The 14,657-nt window shown below is 61.6% G+C and overlaps 1 protein-coding gene across 6 annotated transcripts in view; it reads right to left on the minus strand.

Moving 5' to 3' along the window:
• The window catches only part of TTC7B (tetratricopeptide repeat domain 7B), a 266,980-nt gene extending 255,640 nt beyond the window's left edge, over nt 1–11,340 (minus strand). For all 6 annotated transcript variants that reach the window (XM_065941200.1, XM_065941203.1, XM_065941202.1 and 3 more), the window contains exon 1: nt 11,159–11,340. In XM_065941200.1, coding sequence (XP_065797272.1) covers nt 11,159–11,279 — 121 coding nt within the window. In that variant the 5' untranslated portion in view covers nt 11,280–11,340. The remainder of the gene's footprint in view (nt 1–11,158) is intronic.
• Between the last annotated feature and the right edge of the window lie 3,317 nt (nt 11,341–14,657).

The following is a 14,657-nucleotide window of genomic DNA, read 5'->3' on the forward strand; positions in this document are numbered from 1 at the left end:
TGCACTGATGTTGGAGCCCAGAAGGCAATCTGTCACTGCTTTCACCTTTCCCCCTTCTATTTGCCTGCAGTGATGGGGCCGGATGCTGTGATTTGTTTTTTTAATATTTAGTCAGATCATCATCCCTCGCCTCAAGCCCTGCCCCGGCTCCCCCCTCACCCAAAGCAAAGACTAAGATCTTTGTGTTGATAACTTATCAACCACAGACACCGAGATCCTGGTAACTCATCACCTGCGCCCTGACCTCCACCCCCAGGTGCCTGGTGAGTCAGGCCGTGTCGCTCGCGGAGACCAGACCTCCCGCCGCCCCAGGCCCCCACTCCTGCACCTCTGCTTAAACCGTGGCCAGCTCAGGGCCCAGCCTCGCGGAACTCCTCCTGATGTCCAGGATGGCACAAGGCAAAGACGAGGCTCAGGGGAGGTTGGCGGAAACGGCGTCCACGTGTATGATTCTTGCCAGAGCCTCCTGTGTGCACAACACGAGGCCGGAGTGCAGGCTGGGCATAGAGAGCACCCTCCACGGCGCTGGCAGAACAGACAAGCGTGCTAGACACACGCACGCCCTCCCCTAGAGAAACCCCGTCTGAGGAGAGACGAGGCAGCGGAAAGCCGCGGGCCGGGACCTGGCCTGGCCTGGCCTGTCCCCAGCGCTCAGCCGGGCAGGAAGTGAGTCCAGCAAGGAAGCGCGTGTTATCAGAGCGGCCCAGGAGGCTTGGGCATGCTGGCAGGAAGCCAGCCCCACATGACGCGTTGGCCGTGCACCCTCATGGAGCCCACAAGCTCCTCCTGCAGATCCAAGGCCCCATCCGGTCCCCGCCTTCAAGGAGCAGCGTGCACGGGGAGGGGGCACCACGCGCCTGTCCAGGGTGTGCAAAGGCCACCGGGGACTCCCAGGAAGACGTCAGAATCGAGCAAGGTCTGAGGGGCCTGGGGGAGCAGTCCCCAGGTGAGATTCCTGGAAGAAGGTGATGGGGCACAGCCGGCATGGCCAGGCCATCTGCAAAGAGCTGGGAGGCCTGCTTCTCCAGAGCCCAGGGCTCCGCGGGGAACTGACCCCTGGGCCCGCGCCTGGCAGCCAGGAAGGGGGTATGGCATTCCCCGCGGGTCCTGCCCTTGGCACCCCTTCCCCCCTGCAGCACCGACTTGCCAGCTGGAGAGCGCTCTGACCTCACGGATGAGGGATGGCAGCACCTCGAGGGGGCCCAGCCCACAGCTGGGCGCTGAGCCAGCCGGGCTGTGATGAGGAGAGGGGTCATGGGGCAGGCGGGACCCCGGAGATGCTTCCTGGGAGGGGCCTCCCAGCACGCGTCTGCCCTGCAGCTTCCCCAGAGACGGGGAGGAGCCCCCACCCCGGCCCCGCCCTGGCCCCCGTGGCCTCCCGTCGGCTCCAGGCAAGCCCAGCGCGGTCCGGGAGGCTGAGAGGCACCCGAGCGCGGGGACGCTCCCTGCCTGGGCCTGGCCCCGTCTGCCCAGCCTCTGTGTACCAGACTCCGCGATCACTGTGTTCTGGGCCCTCAGGTCAGCGGCTGGGACCCAGGCGCTGCTCAGTAGGTAGGTGCCTGATGAGTAAACACATCCAAGTTAACTCCTCCAGAGCAGAGCCCAAGTTGTTCACTTAGTAATCAGTTGAGGGAGGGGAGTTTGGGGGAGAATGGATACGTGTACATGTGTGGCTGAGTCCCTTCCCTGCTGACCTGAAGCTGTCAGGACATTGTTAATGAACTGATTATAGCTGCGCGCTCAGGAGCTAGTCGTGTCCCCGCGGCCCCGTGGGCTGCAGCCCGCCAGGCCCCTCCGCCCACGGGATGCTCCAGCCAGGACACTGGGGTGGGTAGCCGTTCCCGCCTCCAGGGGATCTTCCCGACCCAGAGAGCCCAGGGACTGAACCAAGGTCTCCCGCACTGCAGGCAAATTCGTTACCATCTGAGCCGCCAGGGAAGCCCTCGTGGATGTGTCCCCATACAAAATAAAAAGTCAAAAACCAGAAACAATTAGTGGAGTACCTGCTGTGGGCCAGCCATGTGACTGCTGCCTGGGACGCAGCAATGAACCCAAGATCCAAAGGCCATGCCCCCGGGGGCGGCCAGGCTCGGCTGGAAGGGGAGGCCTGAGACGCCCGTCAGAGCTGGGCGGAGGCACTCCCCAGTCTGAGGCCCAGCAAGTCCACGTGGCTGTCAGCTTCGCGCCTCAGCCACGATTCGGGGCAACGAAAACCCTCCCCCAGCCCGCACCTTGCTGTCATCTGTTACTGTTATCCTGCCCGCTCCCCCCACACCCTGAAAAGGCCTGAGTATTCGGAACTTCCCACCCAAACCCAAACCCAAACCTCGTGATTCAGTCAGGCAGCTCGAGAGGATGCTGACGCAAGAAACTTCACTGTCTTATCTGCTCCTGAAAGAGGCTGTCGAGATAAAGAGTGAGGCTGAGAGAAGCTCAGTGGCTCACCCGAGGCCAGAGGAGCAGTGTCAGCCCAGGATTGAACCCGGGTCTAAGAAGGTAAAACCAATCAGTGCTTTCTCCTGCTCAAGGTTCCTCTGCTCTTTGCTAAAATACCTGCATTCGCCTCACATGAGGACCCACCGGCCCACTGCCCAGGACTGAGGGCTCCCGAACACAGGAACCCCGCTGCTAAAGCCGGGAGCGTCTCGCCCAACAGGCTCGCTCTGCCAGCCTCAGCCACCGCTCAGCCTCGGGACCCCAGCTGCTCCCAGGAGCCCCCGTGACGCCGCACGGCCCCACCCCAGAAGATCCCGTGGGCTCAGGAAGCCCAGGGCCACAGTCCCCTGGGTGCTACTTACCAGCCTCGCTCCCCGAGCCCCGCTCTGCCAAGACCGCCCAGAGCAGGAGCCAGGGCCCAGCCTGGGACGCTGAGCTGCAAGTCAGCCAGTGATTTGGCCGCGCGGAGGCTGAGTGGCTGCCCCGAGCTGGAAGCGCCCTGAGCCCATGACCGGCTTGTTTGGCCTCTTCTGGGGCAGCCCGCCCGGGGTGGGGTGTGGGGGACGCTCCGTAAATGCTGAGAATGCCGACTGAGGGCAGGGCCTCCCAGGCCTGATGAAGCAGATCACCGGAGGTTCCATGTTAAAGGCAGGTTTCCAGTCCGCATCTCAGACCAAGAGAATCCCCACCCCACAGGAGGGTCTGGGATCCACGGTGTCCCGGCTCCCTTAACTCAGGGCTCCCCCGAGTGTGTCCGCAGACCAGCAGAATGGGCATCACACACAGGCGTGTAAAGAGGGAAGCCTGGTCCCCGCTCCCCCCCTCCCCGGACGGGCTGCGTCAGTCACCAGGAGTGTCTAGGGGCCTTGCAATCTGCATTCTGACACACCAGCTTGGTGATCCTCTGATCTGAAAAGTTGAGGAAAATGCTAGTGTCGAATAATGGAACGAGAGTCAAAGGCGGGAGGGAATCCTTTCTGTGAACATCACGCCTCGGCCACTTGTGCCCTGGATGGGAATCACAACCCCAGCCGCACTCCCCTCAAGGCTGCTGTGATGATATACCGGGATCCGTGTAAAAGTTTACGCTCGGAATCCAGCACGCAGCAGAAGCTCAAGACACGCCTGCTCACTCTCCCTCCTTACGGCGCTGTTTCAACACTCACGGAGGCTTCAGTGGCTCCTCATGTGCACAGGGCCACTCGGAGGGCAAAGGCCTGGGGACTCCGACTGCACGCAAGGCAGGCCCGGGAAAGGGCCACACAGCGTCTGTTCCGCCTGGTTCTGGCCTCTCCACCCCGCTCCGCGCCCCACGAAGGGATGGCGGCAGGCCTGGCGGGGGTTAGGGCGACGGCCACGCCATCAGGGTTCCTGGGGAGCAGCTGCCGTCTGCAGCCTACGGACACGCGCTCACCCGCCTGCCAGACTCTGCTCATCCTCGACTTGGTGGCTGCGGGGGGTGGTTTGGAGAGAGACCCCTTCCCGTCTGCGGCAACACGGATGGAGGGCATGTGCGGTTCAGTCACTCAGCACGTCCGACTCTGCGAGCCCGTGGGCTGCAGCCCGCCAGGCTCCCCTGTCCACGGGATTTCCCAGGAAAGATACTGCAGTGGGTCGCCACTTCCTCCTCCAGGTGAAATAAGTCAGACAGAAAGACAAATAAGGGGATGACAACCCACTCCGGTATCTTTCCTGGGAAATCCCGTGGACAGAGGAGCCTGGTGAGCTACAGTCCGTGGGATGGCAAAGAGCTGGACACAGCTGAGCCGCTAAGACACTGCAGATAAAGAGAACAAGCCAGTGATCACCAGGTTGGGGAAGGGGCAAAGGACTGGGCTCAAAGATCGATTCAAGGGTGCATTCTACAACACAAAGAATGCAGCCAATATTTTCTTATAGCTATAAGTGGAAAATAACCTTTCTAAATTGTATAAAAATTCAAAATTAAAAAGAAGAGCCTTTCCCTCTTCCTGGCTGCTCAGATGGAAGCACCGGCTGTCACACAAGTCAGAGATCTGGAAGCCTCCAGGGTCCACCGAACGAGACGTCACCCAGAGGCAGGAGACCACCCGCCCGAGGGCGCCACGATCGAAGGCCCTTCCGGGGGCTGCACCTGGGGCAGAGCCGGCAGCCGGCACTCGGGCAGCAAGTGGCGACCGAACACCCGTCGACAGGGCTTCGGCAGGAAGCCCAGGGCAGGGCAGCCGCGGGGTGAGCGCCAGGGGCTCAGCAGTGCGACCAGGCCGCGCCCCCGCCTCTGCATCCCGGCCTCCGCGGACACCCCACCCCCGCCTCCGCGGGCCTCCCTCCTGGGCAGGGTGCTCCCTGCGCGAGACGGCCGCGGCTTTCGGGCAGCAACGTCCAGGACGGGACGCGGGAAAGCTCTTCTTCCCGCTGGAGCACATGCGTCACCCTGGAGCGTGAAGACATCCCTCCCAGAGGCCCGTCCACGGCAAAGGCCTCTGACGCCTCACGGGCTGGAGCTGGCTTGTCAAAGAACAGTGACAAGCAGGCAACCGGACCGACCCCCCAGGCGCCAAGGCCCGGCTCCAGTAAACACAAGGCGCCAAGAAGGGCTGAAGGAAATCAGGGCTCAATCAGGAAGGAGGAAAACGGCGGAGCTGGCAGACACTGGACTGCTAGCCGGGGCCCTCTGGCCGGCCGGCTCCTGGACGCCAGCCCCCGCAGGACAGCTCTCCTGGAGACAGGGTCACCACCTGTTCCTTGGGCCGGCTGGAAGCGCTCAGCCTTCGTCCTGAAGGACCAGCTCCGATTAAGCAGGAGCCTCGCTGGTGAAAGTCTGTTCAACTGAGCACGCGCAGTGCGGGCCGCGGGCTGACGGCAGTGCCAGCGGCCGCGCTGCCCTCTGGAGGGGCCACCGGGAGGGCAGATGCGTGGGGAGGGCCAGGGCCCTGAGCCGCGATGCCCCCGAGGGCCCGCCCCGGGCTGCCCCCGCGAAGCACTGCCAGGCGCTCCCGGGCTCGTTTGTCTTGCTTTGTTCTCGTTTGGCCCTTCCAGCCACCCTACCATTATCATTACAGGTTACAATCCCTTGTCTGTAATTTCCAAACTCCAGACCTTTCCAAACCCAAAGCTGATTTTCACTGTTAACTTGTTGGGCAGTTAAACTGAACCCACACGAGGCTCTTTAGAGTGACTTTATTCCTTTGGCAATGACTGCTGATACGTTTTGAAGCAGAAATCCTGATTGTTTCCCATGAAATACTGTCCCTGACCCCACTAGGACTGTCATGTAAGGTCTAGTATGTATAACACATTCTGAGAATTTCTGCAGCCTGAAACGCACCTGGCCCCAAGCGCTTCAGAAGAGGAACCTTAGATGTGTGTCCCCACTGTCTACATGGGCTTTCCCGAGCTGGAGTTGCACTCTGACCCGGGTCCAGACCTCTGAGCCTGTCACTCCTGCAACGCCCGGCTGGTGGCTTAAAGGAAGACTCCTCTCTCCCTGGGTCTGTTCGTCCGTCTACAACATGGGGAGGTCGGACCAGATCAGTGGGTTTCAAGTGTGTTTTTTTGTTTTGTTTTGTTTTTTAAGCACCTTAGCCCTTCCTTCAAAGGAAACTTTAAGGGAAAGTGTAACTGCTCCAGCGAGTGTGGCCTGCCCGCCTGCCCGAGGGTGCCTACGCGACAGCACAGTGTGAATGCTGGGCGTGCGGGTCTCACTCTGCGCCTGTCTTCTCAGAGGCAAACGGCCCTTTCTGGGAGGGAAGGGCGGCTGGGGCGAAACGCAGGTGGATCTTGACGGACGGGAAGGCTTCCAACCTGCAGAGAGGACCACGGAGCTGAACACCACGAACTCCGGGGAGAGAGGAACAGCTCAGCTCGGGGAGGGCGGGGTCCAGGAGCCAAGTCAGCCGAGGGAGGGGGCGCCAGGACCGGGCCGGCAGGACGCGGGGAACACACCCTCCTGACTGCCCCAGCCCGAGCCCCCTGCCCTGATGTCCGGGGCAGGGGTCGAGGGGGGAGCTCAGCAGTCCCGGCCCCCAGGGTGGAGCCACAAGGCCTCCTGGCCCGACCACAGCAACCACGAGCCCGGGCCGGCTGAGAGCCACTAGCGCGCTACCATCGAACAGCTCCGTCTTCCGGGTCCCAGAATCAGGACAGGTGGGCCTCCACAGAGGCGTGTGCTTCAGAGGACCGCAGGACAGATGTGCGCCAGCCGGGGAGGGCCAGCAAAGGACTCCGCAGTCCCCTGCCCCTGCGTCTGGGGGTTGACTTCAGGGAGTTGGGTGCACCCCGGGAACCTCCTAAAGGCCAGGCTAGCTCCTCACCCCGCCGCAGACTCTCAGCTACACCTCGGCCTGGTTTCCGAAAAAGTCCCTTGGGCCGGTGGGGAGCCGCCATTCCGGTTCACAAATGCCTCCCCCTCTCCGGGAACACTCCAGGGGCCTTAGCGAGGCAGCCCGCCTCGGGAATAGGAAGCCGCAGGGCCGCCCGGGGCCCCAGGGAGCCACAGGAACAGCAGCTGTCGGCCCAGGCAAGACCCTCACTGCCACACGACGGTCTGCACTGGGTGACCAGACTTGCCCCCTCTGCCCAGATACTGTTTATTTCAGCACCAGTTCCTTACCCGTCCATCACTAAGGGGTAATTAAAGGGTCTCAAGATCACACCTAAGCAGACAGGCGGTGGAGAAGGCACCCTCATTACAGCCCAGCTGTTCCCAGTGACCGAGTTGTCTGAGCGGCTGAGCGTCCTGGGGGCCCATGCCATCTGTCGGGGGTGGGGTGGGGGTGCTCCCGAGTGACTGCCGTGTTGGTGGCCACGCAGGGGTCCGCCTCTGCACAGCTCAGGCATGTGTCTCGGGGTCTCCACACTTCTTCCCCAGCGGGGGAGACCCAGGGCTGGCCGGCCTTGCCCAGGGTCAGGGCAGGGTGAACCCCGGTTCTGCATGTACCTCAACCCACTGCATCCTCACAGCCACCGGAGGGAGCGGGCATCATTAACCCAGTCTCGCTGAGGAGGAAAGGCAGGCTCAGAGAGGTTAGGGAAGCGGCTTGCGGTCACCCAGCCGCAGGCAGAGTCCGAATGAAGCGGGGGGCCGGATGGGCCCTGGCTCACAGGAGGCCAGGGGGGCCCTCTGGAAGGAGCAGGCAGCCGTGGCTGTATGGGCCGGGAAGGGCCGATGCGCACCCCTCGAGTCCACCCGGCCCGGCCCTACCCCAGCTCCGGGCCCCCGCGCTGCGCCCGCCCACCTATCCCCCAGGCCCCGCCGGCCCGGGGGTCTGCGTGCCAGCACACGCTCCCAGACTGCGCCCCCATGCTGGCGCCTGGACCGCACTGCCGGCAGCCGGAGCCCGGCTTGCTTGGCCTCTCCCCCTTAGGTGGCGTGTGAGCCGTCCCCGCGCTCGTGCAGTAACCCCGTGGCCTGGCACCGAGATGATTCCCTGCGATGGAGTGATCAGGACGGTGGTGCGGTGTGAGGCGGAAAGGGACTTCGCGGCCCTGTCTCCAGCCTGGCCTGGCCCTTTGCTTCCGTGTCCACCTCTCCTCAAAACTGTCAAAACCAGTTTATCTCAAAGGAGACGCCGAAGCGGCTCTGAGAGAGGCCGCCTTGGCCACCCTCCCGGGCGGGCAGCCCTGCCCCACGCAGACGTGAGGAGCGGACTGGCCTGCGGCCAGGGTGGCACCGGTGACCCCGACGCTTCTGCTCAGAACCTCCTGTGGGCCCCACGTCTCTCGGAGAAAGCCCAGAGCGTGAGCCGTGACCTCTGAGGCCCCGCCATCCGGCCCTGCCACCCTCGGCCCTTGAAGTCCCCTCCCTGGACCGCACTCCGCCGGCCGAGCACTTATCTCAGGCCGCCTTCCTGGGCCCTTCCCCAGCCGCCCCACTGAAGCCAGTGGCCCGGGCCCCCACCCCATCGCAAAGCACGTGTTCCCTTCCCCTCTCTATTCTTCTGATGCCAGTTAACCCTGTCTGACAGCCCGCACACGTCACTTCGTGATTTACGTATCATATATGGCACCCCTTCCCCCTTAGAATGTGGGTGTCTCACAGGGCGGGGCTGTTTGCCATTTTTGCCTGATTTGGTCACTGGTGCGTCCCCAGTGCCTCAAACAACAAGCACTCGGTGCGGAATGAATGAATCAGTGAATGAATGAAGGGCCTGCCTACTAAGGCTCCTGGGAGGCTTTAGGCACCGTCAAATCTCATAGTAATGCCTACAATAAGTCCTTTAATCCAAGATGAAAAAATGGGTGCTCAGAGTGGTTAGTACTTTGGCCAAGGTCACAGACTTGGGAAGTGGCAGGCCCCGGACTCAGGCACTGGTCCGGCGGGTTCTGCCGGTGGCTGCCGTCAAGGTAACTGTCTTGGTACGACAGACGTGACACTCACTCACTGTCCTTATTCCAAATAACAAATGTTTTAGTTTAGGGATTGTGCCAAATCTGTCCCAAATGTGAGGTCTAGTGTACCCAGGCGGGCCTGGTGCCCCCGAAGACAGGAGGAGGTCCCCCTGCAGCCAAGGGAAAGACCCTCCTTTGGACCCTTCTCTGAACCCTGAAGGAGAGGTTCATCTTTTATCTTTGCTTTTTTTTTTTTAATCTTCCTGAGCAATGTCTTTGACCTTTTCTCATCTGTGAGACCTTCTGCCATCAACGACTGCTGTTTACCATGCGGTTTCTGGAGGCAGAAATCTCACTCTTGAGTTTTCCCAGACCAAACGTGCACACAGACCCAGCCAGCTCCCCAGCGCCGACCCCAAGCCCACTAGAGACCGCGAGGACCAGGCCTCGGAAAAGAAGCCAAGCCTCGAGGAGCCATGAGGGGAGTAGAGTCCAAGCCCCCGAAGCCCATCCACCCTCCCATCCCAAAGACCACCCTCGTCGGAGTCAATCGCGGGCCCCACCCACCATTCTCACATGACTGTTTTTCTCAAATCACGTCTCACTGTCTAAAGCTACCTGGTTTACTGTGTTGGCTTACCATCTGTCTCCCCAGAGGAGGCCGTACATGAGGGTAGGAGCTGTTGGGCCACTGTCGACGCCTGGCACAGGTGGGCATGCAAATATTGGTTGAATGAGTAAATAAAGCAGGAAACAGGTGGATGCTGAAGGAAAATATCAGAGGCCTCCAAAACGAACCCGTTTAATCCTAAGATCAACCTGCCCTGACGGTATTATGTGTCCACCCAGCTGGGAGGTGACAAAGGAGACCCAGGACTGTTTAAATCCGAAGACACAAGAAAATGTTGCAGGTGCAGGGAACAGAGCCTGATGCCGGGAAGATGAAGGCAAAGGGAGAAGAGGGCTATGGTTAAAGGTCAGAGGTCAGAGGCTGAGATGGTTAGATAGCATCCCTGACTCAGTGACCATGAATTTGAGCAAACTCCAGGAGACGGTGGCGGACGGGGGAGCCTGGCGTGCCGCAGTCCATGGGGGTGACGCTTATAGGGACGGCAAGGTCAGGCTGCCACCGGGACCCCGAACACCTTTTCTTCAAATGCTGATTTAACTGAGAAGAGTCAACGTTTCCCAGCACGCTGAGCCCAGGTAGCTCCGTGCTTCCACCGTGCCCCTGGCATGATCACGGCACCGGCAGCTGCCCAGGAAACACCTGCCCAAAGCCGGTACCACAGCTGAGAGTGCGCAAAACTCCGTTCTTATTTTGAGGCCCCGATACCATAAAAGGCCCACATATAAACCATCCTTGAGGAGGGCGCGTGACATCACTCTCCACTTGCGGGCAGTGTGAGGTGAGACGGCTGAAAACAGGGGATGCCCTTTCTGAGAGCAGTGGCACTCATTCATTTGCGCGGCTGGCATGCGCCTGCCCAGCCTCAGGCAGCCAGAGACGAAACGGGACAAAACCTCTGCCCCCTCGCAAGTCCATTGGTGCCTGCGGTCTTGACGGGCACGAAAAGACAAGCAAATGTTAAGGATACTTGCTTCCAAAACAAATAAGGCCACGTGGAGCTGTGCCTTGGGAAGTGGGATTCTGGGTGCAATTTTCATTCCATTGGGTACAAGAACCAGTTGAGTCAACAGGGGTCCTAGACTAACTCCCGGCCCCAGGCTGCTACTACTTCGGGGCTCCGTCCCATCCCCTCTTCCTCTGGGCCCCGAGCCCCTCACATACCCACCCCCGTTTCCCAATATTCCTGGACCACATTCCCACCTCTCTGCACAACACTCTACCTCTTGAAGCCTCTGACTCTCCTTCCCCATGTTCACGAACCTGACCTCCCTAGACCCTCAGCTTCTACACCCTGGGGACCCCAGGACACGTCTCAACCTGCCTTGCGCCACCCCACACACACCCCAACTCTGCGCTTCCACCTGGAGCCCCTTCGATGCCATATGTTTACAAAGCGTGAGTCCCAGGGGTCTCCGTTCAGCCCCCCGCACTCGCAGGACTCCCCTAAAGCCGTCGTGACTTTGGGCACACCACCCGCGCAGCCTGGACCCCCATACATCCGCAGCCAAGTCCTGGGGACGCGCCCTGCCCGTCACACCCGACTTCTCTGAAGCCCGGGCCGGCCCCCGACCCCGGGGACCCGGTGAGACCCGCACCCCGACTCGGCCGGGAGCCCGCCCTGCGCCGGGCCCCGGCGCCCCCACAAGCCTTCCGCCGCGGGCCCCCGCCGACCGCGCGCCCCCAGCCCGGCCCCGGAGGCCCCGGCCCCGCGCGCGCCCCCGGGCGCCGCGCCCCGCGATCGGCGGGGACCGGCCGGCGCCGGACGGAGGCCGCGGCGCCTACCGTGGGCGATGAGCTTGGCCGACAGCTGCCTCGCCAGCTCGGGGATCCGCTCCCACTGGCTCTCGGAGCGGCAGCGCTCGATCTCCGTCTCCAGCCGCGAGCCCGCCTTCCTGGTCGCCATCGCGGCCTGGCCGCCGGCGGTCGCCGCCTCCCTCCCCGCCCGGCTCCGCTCGGCTCGGCTCCGGCGCGGCGGGCGCGCCGCTCGGGGGGCGGAGGCGGCGGCCGGCGCGAGGAGCGCCCCTGCCGGCCAGGGCCGGAGCCGCCGCCGGGCCGGGCTGCGGGAGGCCGGGCCGGGGGCTGCGGCCCGGCTCGGGGCGACCGCGGGCGCGGGGCCGGGCGGGGCCCGAGACCCGGGAGGGCGGCGCAGGGCCTGCGGAGGCAGCGACGAGGGCGGCTGTCCTGCAGCCCCTCGGGCGCGGTGACCCTGGCGAAGGTCACGGAGCGGCCGGGACTGGGGCGCGGGCGCGAAGGGGAGGCTGCCCGAGCGTGCCCGGCTCTCAGGTCGGGGGCCGTCCCTCCGGGCCTGGCTGGGCTCCCGCCCCGAGCAGGCCCCTTCTGCCCCCGGCGGCCTCCCGGCACCTGGCCCCAAGCGGGTGGAGACGCGTCCAGGCCCCGCAGCGCCCGGGGCCCCACGGATGTCTGTTGTCCAGCTGGACTGAACCAGGCAAGGACCGCCAGCCAGTCGCCCGGTCCCTGGTCCTCGGAGGAGGATGCAGGGTCGCCAGTAGGGTTTCCTTGTCCTGACCCTTCAGGCTGAGCTGCGGTGGTTGTTTAGTCGCTCAGTCATGCCGACTCTTTGCGACCCCGTGGACTGCAGCGCGCTGTCCTCCACCGTGTCCCGCAGTTGAGCGGAGGGCAGGCGGCCAAACGTGCCTTCTTTCAGCTATCCGAGGACAGTGTAGTATCTCTTAACCATGGTTGGGCCCCGTGGTAAGTGCTGGCAGTACAGCCGAAAGCGAACAGAATTACTTCCTTGGTTACATTCCAGGCAGGAACTAAATAAGCAAAACAAAGTAGTGAACTAGACGATAAGTGGTGAGCTGAAGAAGCAGTTGTTCAGTCGCTCAGTTGTGTCCAACTCTTTGTGATCCCGTGGAACGCAGCAGCACGCCAGGCCTCCCTGTCCATCACCAACTCCCAGAGTCCACCCGAACACATGTCCATTGAGTCGGTGATGCCATCCAACCATCTCATCCTCTGTCGTCCCCTTCTCCTCCCACCTTCAATCTTTCCCAGGATCTGGGTCTTTTTCAGTGAGTCGGTTCCCATCAGGTGGCCAAAGCTTCAACCTCAGTCCTTCCAATGAACACCCAGGACTGATCTGTTTAGGATGGACTGGTTGGATCTTCTTGCTGTCCAAGGGACTCTCAAGAGTCTACTCCAACACCACAGTTCAAAAGCATCAATTCTTCGGTGTTCAGTTTTCTTTACGGTTCAACTCTCACATCCACACACAACCACTGGGAAAACCACAGCCTTGACCAGACGGACCTTTGTCAGCAAAGTAATGGAGAAACAGAGCAGAGTCCGGTGAGAATAAAGATGTAAGCAGGTGGCGGGTGGCATGATTTTAAACGGGACGGTGGCTTCGATGAAGTGGCGCTGGGCTGTGGTCTGAAGCAGGTGAGAAAGAGTATCGCTGAGAAGTGTCCTGAGCAGAGGCCTGGGGCGTGTTTAATGGGCTGGGGGGTGGGGGGTGGAGAATTCAGAGATGGGAGTTGGAGTCACAGCTCACGTTGGGCCTCCGAACTGCTGTGCAGACTTTGGCTTTTCCTCTGGTGAAATGGGGCCTCTGTGCAGGACTTTTAACGAAAGAGTGGCAACCCACTCTAGTATTCTTGCCTGGAGAATCCCATGGACAGAAGAGCCTGGTGGGCTGCTGTCCATGGGGTCGCACAGAGTCGGACATGACTAAAGTGACATGGCATGCCTGTATGCATTGGAGAAGGAAACGGCAACCCACTCCAGTGTTGTTGCCTGGAGAATCCCAGGGACGGAGGAGCCTGGTGGGCCACCGTCTATAGGGTCGCACAGAGTCGGACATGACTGAAGCGACTTAGCAGCAGTCATGACATGACCTACATTTTAGGAGCATCACTGTGGCCACAGGACTGGGGACACAATAGTCCGGGCAGGAGACGGTGCCGGGTGGACCAGGGTGGTGAGCGGGGCGGCGAGAGGGTTACATTCTGGGTGCTGGGTCTGAGGGTGGAGCTGACGTCTGGAATGCCAGCTATGAGGAGCAGCACCTGACCTCACCTCTCCTCAGGGAGCCTCACTCTAGCTCGCCTGCAGGTTCCTCTCATCCCCTCAGCAGCCATGGGGCTGTTCTTGGGGGAAGAAAGATACAGAGCCCAGGTAACCAGTGGTGAAGCTGAAACTCAGACATGAAGAGGTGAGGACGGGGGTTTCCCCGGGGTGGTCTAGACCACCGCCTTTCAGTGCAGGGGCTGCGGGTTCAATCCCCACTCAGGGCACTAAGATCCCACATCATCTCGGCCGAGAGGCCCACAGGCTGCAGTTAGCAGAGCCGTGTGCAGCAGCAGATCCTGGATTCCGAGACTGAGACCCGCCGCCAAAAACAAGCAAGTATTTTTTAAAAAGATATGAGGAAGGAAGATCAGGAAATGCCTTCTGATGTGACCAGCTGAAACTCAGGTACCTCCAAGGATCTCTGAGGGAGGGAAGGGGAGCTGGAATGTCCGGGTTTCAGCAGGGGTCCCTCTGGGGCTCTGAGGCTTTAGTCCCACCACGAGGAAGCCACAGGCACCCCTACGGTGGTCTTCCGCGCCACCTCACCCCCCCGCCCCCATCTGCTTCCCCGGAGGCCTGCACAGGGTGTTCCACCCCCTCTGGTCCAGGAGGGGAACTCGTGCACGTTCTCTGAGACCCAGGCCAAGGGTCAGGGTTGCTCAACCCCCGGCAGGTGCTGTGATGGGGCTTCTGATAACCGCGCTCTCTCGTCCTGGCCGGTGTTGATCCGCCCTGGTAGCCCTGGTTGTCAGTAGATTATCCGCGTCCATCCCTCAGTACCCTCCCCGGCAGCTGATAAGTTCCGAGACAAGGCCTGTGTCTTCACGAAGGCAGCGTGGAGCTCGACCCCTGACTCAGCATATGCTGCCTGGGGAGCATTTGCTCACTCCATGCCTTCCATGCTGGCAGTTCCCCAGCTATGTTACCTGCTTCATAGAGTTAGTGGAGAATTAGAGGAGGAAACACACGTAAAGAACTAAGAAGGGTGTTGTTCGAACGTAAGTTCAGTTTAGTCGCTAAGCCGTGTCCGACTCTTTGAGACCCATGGCCTGCAGCACGCCAGGCCGCCTGTCCATCACCAACTCCGGAGCTTGTTCAGACGCACGTCTGAGTCAGCGAGGGTGCAGTAATGTGACCTGTCATCCCATGTCTTTCTGCCCTTTGCACCCAGCATAGGCTCTGGCACGGTGGAGGAGCTCTTGAATGAAATAAACAATGAATGGGGGCTTCCCTGGTGGCTCAGCTG

This window comes from Muntiacus reevesi, chromosome 7 (assembly GCF_963930625.1).
Source record: "Muntiacus reevesi chromosome 7, mMunRee1.1, whole genome shotgun sequence".
Classification (NCBI taxonomy): Eukaryota; Metazoa; Chordata; class Mammalia; order Artiodactyla; family Cervidae; genus Muntiacus; species Muntiacus reevesi.